The sequence below is a fragment of the Papaver somniferum genome, chromosome 8 (assembly GCF_003573695.1).
Source record: "Papaver somniferum cultivar HN1 chromosome 8, ASM357369v1, whole genome shotgun sequence".
NCBI lineage: Eukaryota > Viridiplantae > Streptophyta > Magnoliopsida > Ranunculales > Papaveraceae > Papaver > Papaver somniferum.
Genome location: NC_039365.1, coordinates 54,476,911 through 54,486,055, shown reverse-complemented (window position 1 = coordinate 54,486,055; position 9,145 = coordinate 54,476,911). Strand labels below are relative to the sequence as shown.

The 9,145-nt window shown below is 36.3% G+C and overlaps 2 protein-coding genes across 2 annotated transcripts; one reads left to right on the top strand and one right to left on the bottom strand.

Annotated features, from left to right (window-relative positions):
• Nucleotides 1-1,118: 1,118 nt before the first annotated feature.
• Nucleotides 1,119-4,760, top strand: LOC113301182 (putative leucine-rich repeat receptor-like serine/threonine-protein kinase At2g24130). The gene is made up of 2 exons (XM_026549942.1): nucleotides 1,119-3,982; nucleotides 4,318-4,760. The coding sequence occupies exons 1-2, from the start codon at nucleotides 1,432-1,434 to the stop codon at nucleotides 4,737-4,739; spliced, it is 2,973 nt and encodes a 990-aa protein (XP_026405727.1). The 5' UTR covers nucleotides 1,119-1,431; the 3' UTR covers nucleotides 4,740-4,760.
• Nucleotides 4,761-4,899: 139 nt separating this feature from the next.
• LOC113301183 lies at nucleotides 4,900-7,496 on the bottom strand. The gene is made up of 3 exons (XM_026549943.1): nucleotides 7,031-7,496; nucleotides 5,295-6,788; nucleotides 4,900-5,100 (listed from the first exon to the last, which is right to left on the bottom strand). Exons 2-3 carry the CDS (start codon nucleotides 6,744-6,746, stop codon nucleotides 5,077-5,079), a joined length of 1,476 nt encoding a protein of 491 aa, XP_026405728.1. The 5' UTR covers nucleotides 6,747-6,788; nucleotides 7,031-7,496; the 3' UTR covers nucleotides 4,900-5,076.
• Nucleotides 7,497-9,145: the final 1,649 nt, after the last annotated feature.

Genomic DNA, 9,145 nt, shown 5'->3' with positions numbered 1-9,145 from the left:
TGGCTAATTCCACTTTTGATCCCCTTCCATATCCAGCTATCAGATTGTTTTGGTTTTGAGTCTAAGTGCATAACATCTGAGTTATGATAGTATTTTGCTTTTAAGATTTTTCCACATAAGGAGTCAGGGTGCTCTTTGATTCTCCATCCTTGTAATTGCAAAATAAACTCCCATATAAGGAGTTTGGATGTAGTCTAGGGATCATTGTTCTACCTATAAAAAAAAAAAAAAACCTTGTTGAGCGTAGCATTTGATGGAGTTGCACCTGGCCACTCGATAAATGGACTTTCATATTGACCTTAAAACACCCGTTAGGGTTTAGCAAAGATATTTGTGGAGGTAAGAATGACTCGAACAATCTTTCAAACTTGTATGATTGTTAACAGTATACAGTGTTGCCACTACTTGGACTTTTGAAGAGTTCAAATCATCACTTCTATGTTAAAGATTGTAAGTGGAAAATACAAGTATACACCATCCCGTTGGTGCTTCTGCTTCATGACAGTGACCTGCATTAAAAGGCTGCAGGTATTGAGCTTTTGAACCTAATTAGATCTTGTGGACCAGAAACAATCAATAAACAATCTTATATATATGGATTTGATGCGATGGAGATAAATAAGCTTTTTTGTTGAGACAAATAGAAAAAAAATCTGTATTTCCATTCCTACCTGGCCATTGTGATAAATGGACTAAGCAGTGGTGTTAGCCGAGTGGGCGCATTAATACCGTACATGTAGTTAATGCGCTTTCTTCTGACCTGACCGAGAAAATCAAGATCTATTGCTAACTAACTATCAATCGGAAGTGAACCCATGATCTTTTGCAGCTGGGGAACAAACAAATTAAGGACCTGTCTTGTGACTTGTTCGGGCTAGCTTCTTGGTTAATAAGGAGAAGCTATTGATTCTGTCGACTCAGACAAATATATATGACTAGAATAAATGATTTAACCAGATTAATCCATCCTCACAACCACACAAAATCAGAGGAAAAAAATACACAAAAGAAGAAATTGGGTCAGGCAAATGTTAACAGGCCTTGAAAAAATAAATAATTTGATGAAATTAAAAGTCTAAAGTTCAATGATAGTATTTATTCTTTTCCACAGTAGCATGGATAATATTTCATAGTATTTCTGTTGAAGCAGATGGGCAGGTTTAAGGCGAACGTTCTTTTAACATGTGAATTTGCACCGAACTCCAGTGCAGCGGGACATGACCTACACATCATCTTTATATTCCACTTACTCACTTTGCAAATGTTTGATGAATCAAAATCAAGAAATATCTCTTCTTGCAGATTTTGCTTCTTCCTAGCCTTCTTATCGATATATAGGAAACTCTTAGTCTGACAGTGTAGCTTAAATTACTATCCCATTCCACACCACTGTATAATTTGAAACCTCGCAAAACTCAGACGGAGCTCTAAATGGATTCTTCGGACATAGTCATAACCTTGTTTCTTATCTTTCTCAGCTTCCCAAATTCTGTTTTCCCTCTACATGAAAAGCCAGTACCTGAAGCAGACCGACAAGGACTGCTAGCATTTAAGAAAGGTGTAATTTTTGATCCTGAAAACTATCTAAACAATTGGAATGATACAACTCACATATGCCAATGGAATGGAGTTAGTTGCAGTAACAGCAGCGAAAGGGTGATTTCACTTTATCTCAAGAATAAGTCTCTTCAGGGAACAATATCACCATTTCTCGGTAATCTTTCTTCCCTTTGGCAGCTTGATCTGTCAGAAAACTCACTTCACGGATCGATTCCAATTGAACTTGGATTGATGACCAGCTTAGAAGAATTTAGTATCCGTTCAAACCAGATTCAAAATGAAGTACCCCAGAGTTTTGGCCTGCTAAAAAAACTTCGATACATCGATCTAAGCTTAAATAAGCTAGGAGGGAGACTTCCACATTCTCTGTTCCACAATTGTACTTCATTGGAATATATAGACCTTTCTGAGAATAAATTCCTTGGTTATATCCCTTCAAATGTAGGAAACCATCTGAAATATCTCGAGACACTGTTTCTCTATCTCAACCAACTGATTGGGATTATTCCAACCTCTTTGTCCAATTCGTCTCACTTGAAGGAACTCGATTTAGGATCCAATTTTCTTACTGGTGCTTTGCCGTCAAAGATTGTACAGCAAATGCCTTTGTTGGAGATACTAAATCTTTCAGGTAACAATCTCGAGAGTAACGATGGCAACACAAATCTCACTCCTTTCCTCACTACCATTGCAAATCTTACTCATTTGAGAGAGCTTCAACTAGCTGAGAACATGCTCAGAGGTGAATTTCCTTCGCGAATCAGCCAGTTCAATAACAATCTTTCGCTAATTCATCTTGAAGAGAACTTTTTACATGGTTCAATTCCGTCATATATAGCTAATTTCTCTAGTCTCACGCTATTGAATTTGTCTAGCAACCTCTTACATGGAAGAATTCCTTCAGAAATAAGTCATCTTGCAAAGCTAGAAAGGCTGTTTTTGTCAAATAACTCATTAGAGGGTGATATTCCATCTGTGCTTGGTGACCTGCGTCATTTGGGATTGTTAGATCTCTCGAGAAACAAACTCTCTGGTCCAATCCCATCATCTCTGGCAAATCTAACACTGCTGAGAGAACTCTACCTCCACCATAATTCCCTCTCGGACACTATACCTTCAACCTTAGGAGGATGCATAAGTTTAGATATTCTTGACTTCTCTTATAACAAGCTAAATGGAAAAATACCAGCAGAAGTTGCAGGGTTGAGAGATATTGGAATTTACTTCAATCTTTCAAACAATTTACTAAGTGGCGAATTGCCAACGGCGTTGAGCAAAATGGAAATGATTAATGCCATAGATCTTTCTTCCAACAATTTCAAAGGTGAGATTCCACCAAATTTGCTCAACTGCGAAGCGGCCGAGTTGATAAATCTTTCTCACAATGCTCTCCAAGGCTCGATTCCTGCTTCATTGGGAAATCTGTTGAACCTTAAAATCTTGGATCTCTCACATAATTCTCTTTCAGGCCAAATTCCAGAGTCATTCAGTGAATCCACGAGTTTAGTGCAGATAAATCTTTCGTTTAATAACTTAAGTGGATTACTTCCACGAGGTCGTCTCTTTAATTCCTTGAGATTTGAATCATTTCAGGGCAACAAACATCTCTGCCTCCAGTTAACTGACTTCCAGAGTTGCCTCCAAAATAGAGAATCCAAACTACATTCTCTCAAATTCTTGATCTTGGTTGTCACCGTTCTCTCTACGTCTGTCTTCTTTCTCACTCTTTTTTTCGGCTTAATCTTCAAGACGATAAAAGGTTTTACAACTAGAAGCTCAAACAAGATCAGGAATAATTTCACACTCTCCTTAACATTGCCCCATCCAAGAGTAACTTATAGAGAAATTCTAGAGGCAACATATGGTTTCGAGCAAAGTCAATTAATTGGGTTTGGGAGCTCCGGGTACGTTTACAAAGGGATTTTAAGAGATAACACCGTCGTGGCAGTTAAAGTTCTAAGATTTCAGCCAGGAAGTTCTACCAAGATCTTCGATAGAGAATGCCAAATGCTGAAACGGATTAGACACCGAAACCTAATGAGAATTATAACTGCCTGCAGCCTTCCTGACTTCAAAGCTTTGGTTCTTCCATTCATGGCTAATGGAAGCTTAGACAGTCACCTTTACCCAACATCACAAAGTGTGGGTTCTCCGTTGGACCTAAGCTTGATTATTAGAGTGAATATATGTAGTGACGTAGCCGAAGGATTATCTTACTTGCACCATCATTCTCCCGTTAAAGTCATTCACCGTGATTTGAAGCCCAGCAACATCCTCCTTAACAATGACATGACTGCATTTGTCTCGGATTTTGGAATCGCAAGGTTAGTTAAAACAGTTGAGGAAGTAAATTTACCAAATGAAGATACTTCTAGCTCGACCATTAACTTAGTGTGTGGCTCGATTGGGTATATTGCACCAGGTATGGCCTTCTTCCTTGGTAATCATATTTTTAGTGGTTTAGTGCAGAGTTTTTTCATAAACGATAACATAGATACAACTGGTCTGTAGTAGTCCAAATATCTAAGGTAAGAAAATGTGATAATCAGTCTCAAAAGTCGAACATCTATTGATTTCTTGCTTAACCGTATAGTGAAAGAAACAACCATCGGATATTCAGAGATAGGGTTTAAAATCTCTTAGTTAAAGAAACTCCGGCAAATAGATCTCAACACAAAAATATGACTTAAGAGTCTTGGACAACAGTATATACTACAGATGTTCTCATTGTTTGTGTACTATTATTATGTGTTTCAGAATATGGACAGGGAAGAAGTGCATCAACAAAGGGTGATGTTTACAGCTTCGGAATTTTACTTTTGGAAATAATAACCAGAAAGAGACCAACAAATGAACTGTTTAAGGAAGGAATGAACTTGACACAATGGGTAAAGAACCATTACCATGGAAAGCTAGGGGAGATTATTGATCAAACACTACTGATAGCTGCAAGCGACCAGAGTTCCGAAGTTAAGAACATGTGGGAGGTCGCAATTATTGAATTAATTGAACTAGGTCTTCTTTGCACACAAGAAAATCCTTCTACAAGACCTACTATGTTAGACGCTGCAGATGATTTGGACAGACTCAAACGGTTTCTCGCTGGTGATACTACAATGACATTTATACCATCTATAGGAATTTCATTATCTAGCGCCATAGGAGGAAACACAGAGTAGGTCTCAAAGAGAGAGAGAGAGAGAGAGAGAGAGAATCTCTCTCTTTCTCTGAAGCGAATGGGCAGAGTCTCTCAGTTTGTAACGAAACGAATGTTTTCATGCACATAAATGAAATAAGCAACATTAAAATCTATGATTTGCACAGTTGACTACCAAGAAAATGTGCTGATGTACAATCCTGTAGTAATTTATAAATTATGAACAAAGTAAATCATTTACAGTATGTTACACTTACAAAAAATTCCAATCCAACCCAAACGGGCCGTTTCCCTGTCACCACTATTTCACAACTGGGAAGTAGGTTTTCCTGATATGATGAACCAATCTGACAACTGGACTACAGCGTAAAGAAGAGCATTGCCTGTCAAACATTAAACCATGTTATCATACACATTTACAATGAGATGAAACCCAAGAATCAGCTTATAGATTGTTATATTTGGTGTAAAAGTCTCAGGAACGATTGCCACTTGAGTATGTTGATGCAAGAACTCTGTGAGAAAAATTGTAGAAAAGAAATTAACACGCAATGGAAAATGAAAAAGAAGGAAGTACCTCTCTGACAGAATTTAGTGAAGCTTCTTCTCGAGGAGGATATTTCTTAGATCTTGAACCTCTAAGTTCGTGTTGTACCATATCGAGCTTCTCATTTATCTCTCTCAATAACTTGAGTTCTTCTTCCCGTCTATCAAAACAATCTTGATTAGAGAGCCTTCTTTGTCCATCTAGTTGGTCTAATTGTTTACTAAGATACTGAACCTCAGCTTCAGATTGGGCAACACCAACTTCAGAACCCCTAGCAGCTAAATTACAGTCAATGGAAAGTCCATCTGTTGGTCTATTAATTTTATTCTTTCGAGTCGGATGCAAAACCCCTTTATTTACTGGCTCAGCTTCTTCTTTAGAAATGAATTCCAACTTAGTTTGCTTTGAATGTGAATCAAGTGAAGTCTGTTCTTTCACCATCGACTTCTTTTCTTCTTTCTTGGTGGGACCTTTCGGAATTTTTGGAATTCCAATATTTTGTGGGACTTCAAATACATCATAGACACCAAAGGAATCAGGTGGATTTCGCTTGTCTTTGATTCCACGACTATTAACACTGGGTGCAAACTCTAGATTATTTGCAGGATCTTCCACATGATAGGTTGAACGAGAAATGGCAACTTCAGAGTCCAAATTAGTACCTATAGGTTCTATAATGGGTTCACTGTTGAAATCTCTATTCATTTCTGATTCAACCGAGCAAGACCTAGATCTAATCTTCAGATTTGCAGAGTAAGCTGCGAAAGCAGAGTGAAAACCCTGAGCAGAAGAAGAAGAAGATATACCTCTATCAAATTCGTTGTTGTGTGACAATTCCTCAACTCTTTCATCTAAATGTTTTATCTGTTCCCAGTAAGTGTTAATCTCTTCACCTCGGACATCAACTTCTCTGTGTGGTTCATCCTCAATTTTCTTCGGAAACAATTCTGCCACTGGATACACATGCCCATCAATTTCGACAGTAACCTTGTCCGAACTGGAATTGTTGAATGGAGTTACAGGAAGAGATTGGTTCCTTCTTATATTCCCATTGATGACACCCGAGTCCCCATATCGATTATCACCGAATCTCATTTCAGATATAACCAAATCACTTAACCCCATGCTCAACATTTTGTATCTATAAGCTTGTACCTGAAACTCAAGAGAAGCAATTTCGATATCTTTCTGATACATGAGCTCTTTGACTAACAATAACGATCTCTCAACGTGCTGCATTTTCTCCTCTGTCATTCTCTTGTACTGGGTAGCTTCCATTTTCTCAGCTGCCTTTTCTTCTTGTATACGCAGAATCATGGATAAAGCTTCACTAGCTGCTGTAGCCGATGCTTCTCTTTCTTCCTCTAACTCCGCATAAAGCTTTTGTAAAAGCTTCTGTTGCGTCTTAAGCGCTTCTTTCATAGATGCAACATCACTTCTATCCATACTAGAAGAAGAAGAAGAAGAAGTTGTTTCACCCATTGATTTGCAAGAACAATCAAACTTGCCTCTTCTTTTTTTTATCTGATTATTATCAATTCAATTTCATGGAATAAGTCTCAACAAAAAAAAACTCTGAAGAAATCCAAAATATTATAAAACAAGAACAATAAATTCTCCTAATGAAATCCAAAATATGATAAAACAAGAACAATAAATTCTCCTAATGAAAAAATCAGAGACTTAACACGTTAACTCTCTAAGAAGCAATTAATCAAATACCCAATCAACAACGAGAAGAAGAAATTAAAAAATAAAATATATACCTGAGAGGGCGTAAATTGATCGCAAAAACCCTAAATCCTGTTAACGCTTACGCCACAACAAATAGGTAATGTCTTTTTACGGAAGAAACCAAAGCTTACTCAGAAATTCATACAATTTGATTCTTCAAAAAGAAAAACCAAAAGAACAAAAATGAAACCCGGACTTAAATCCAAATTTACTGAAGATCTCACTAAACAAAACCCAAGAAGAATAAAACAAATAAGAAGAATGTAATTAACGGCTTTTAAGTTAAGGGAATGTCATTAATGATAATAAAAGCATTAAAGACAATCAACTTTTTTAATTGTATTTATTTAAAGATCAACAAATGAAATTAACCCAATAAAAAATATATTTGTTTTGTTTTTTTTACCGATAAAGATAGAGAAATTAACTAAAAAGATAATTCAGAACCCAGCTCAGGACGGGTTCTGATAAATGTGAGTATCTGGCTATCTGCGTTCAATTGGATTAAATTCGTTTCAGGTTCTACTTTTAATTTTTCCCTGATTAATATTTATCTGTTTCCATTTTGGAGTATTTATTTATTTTCGAAAAGTCGTTTATAAAACCTACAACGGCTATAGGCTGTGTAACGTTGTTCTTGTTTTCATTTTAACTATTGTGGGTCCCAGGAAAGCCGACCAAGCTTTTGGACTTACAGATGGCAAGGCTCAAATGGCTGTTTTTGGTATGATATTGTCGGTTTATAAAGAATAGGTTAATGAGCGAAGAGTTAAAGTTGACCATATCAGTTTTAAATGTCGACGCGTGATGTCAATAATAATGTATGGTCTCCCCAAATCCTTCAAAAATGGTATACGAGAAAATCTAAAGCCCCAATATGTGACCAGAACGCATTCTGTATTTAGGAGTCAGAAAATGGAAATGAGGTTACTATAGTTAATGAGCTTATATCCAATCCGGGTGAGGTGGATAATCCAGATGTTTTTTCCTCCGATAAAAGAAATCCAGTGTTATCTTGACATTCAAATTAGTATTCTTCCTTCCTGTCTTGCCTCCAATACAACTTCGGATTGAAATGATGAGGGTTGCTTTTGTTCTTGAGCTCTGTTCCGTCATCGTGACGTAATGCGTTGTGTTTGGTGTTCTTCCTAGCAATCTTAGCTCTATCACCCTTAGTTAACGTCTTCTAACAATCATTGGATTACTAATTTTCTTCACCAAGTTCATCATCAATTTGTGCAATTACATTACAAAATTCATCACTAAGGGGATTAAAAGTAAAAAAAAACAACATTTGCATTCAAAGCTACCAACAAAGTATTGGCATAATCTTAACATTTCCTCCTTTCACACAAACTAGAAGTTCAAGATCCATTATCAACACTATCAACAACAACTTCAGTTCACAGACATCACTGAATTTCATAGCCCTTACCAAAAGAAAAAAATTAAAAATAGTACTACTTATAAACAGTCCATAATTACCTCCACCTTTCAACAACTAAACTTTAACACATATCATAAAGACACCTTCCGCGGTAAGAAGATTCATCACAGCAACCCCATCAACAGCAAAATAAAGAAGATTCGAAGCAAGAACAATCAAACTAGAAGAAGAAGAAGTTGTTTCACCCATTGATTTGCAAGAACAATCAAACTTGCCTCTTCTTTTTTTTATCTGATTATTATCAATTCAATTTCATGAAATAAGTCTCAACAAAAAAAAAACTCTGAAGAAATCCAAAATATTATAAAACAAGAACAATAAATTCTCCTAATGAAATCCAAAATATGATAAAACAAGAACAATAAATTCTCCTAATGAAAAAATCAGAGACTTAACACGTTAACTCTCTAAGAAGCAATTAATCAAATACCCAATCAACAACGAGAAGAAGAAATTAAAAAAGAAAATATATACCTGAGAGGGCGTAAATTGATCGCAAAAACCCTAAATCCTGTTAACGCTTACGCCACAACAAATAGGTAATGTCTTTTTACGGAAGAAACCAAAGCTTACTCAGAAATTCATACAATTTGATTCTTCAAAAAGAAAAACCAAAAGAACAAAAATGAAACCCGGACTTAAATCCAAATTTACCGAAGATCTCACTAAACAAAACCCAAGAAGAATAAAACAAATAAGA

Coding starts and splice junctions, on each gene's coding strand:
- LOC113301182 (XM_026549942.1), top strand. CDS start 1,432: ATGGATTCTTCGGACATAGTCATAACCTTGTTTCTTATCTTTCTCAGC. Junction 3,983..4,317: donor GATTGGGTATATTGCACCAG/GTATGGCCTTCT, acceptor TATGTGTTTCAG/AATATGGACAGGGAAGAAGT.
- LOC113301183 (XM_026549943.1), bottom strand. CDS start 6,746: ATGGGTGAAACAACTTCTTCTTCTTCTTCTTCTAGTATGGATAGAAGT. Junction 5,101..5,294: donor CACTAAATTCTGTCAGAGAG/GTACTTCCTTCT, acceptor AATGTTTGACAG/GCAATGCTCTTCTTTACGCT.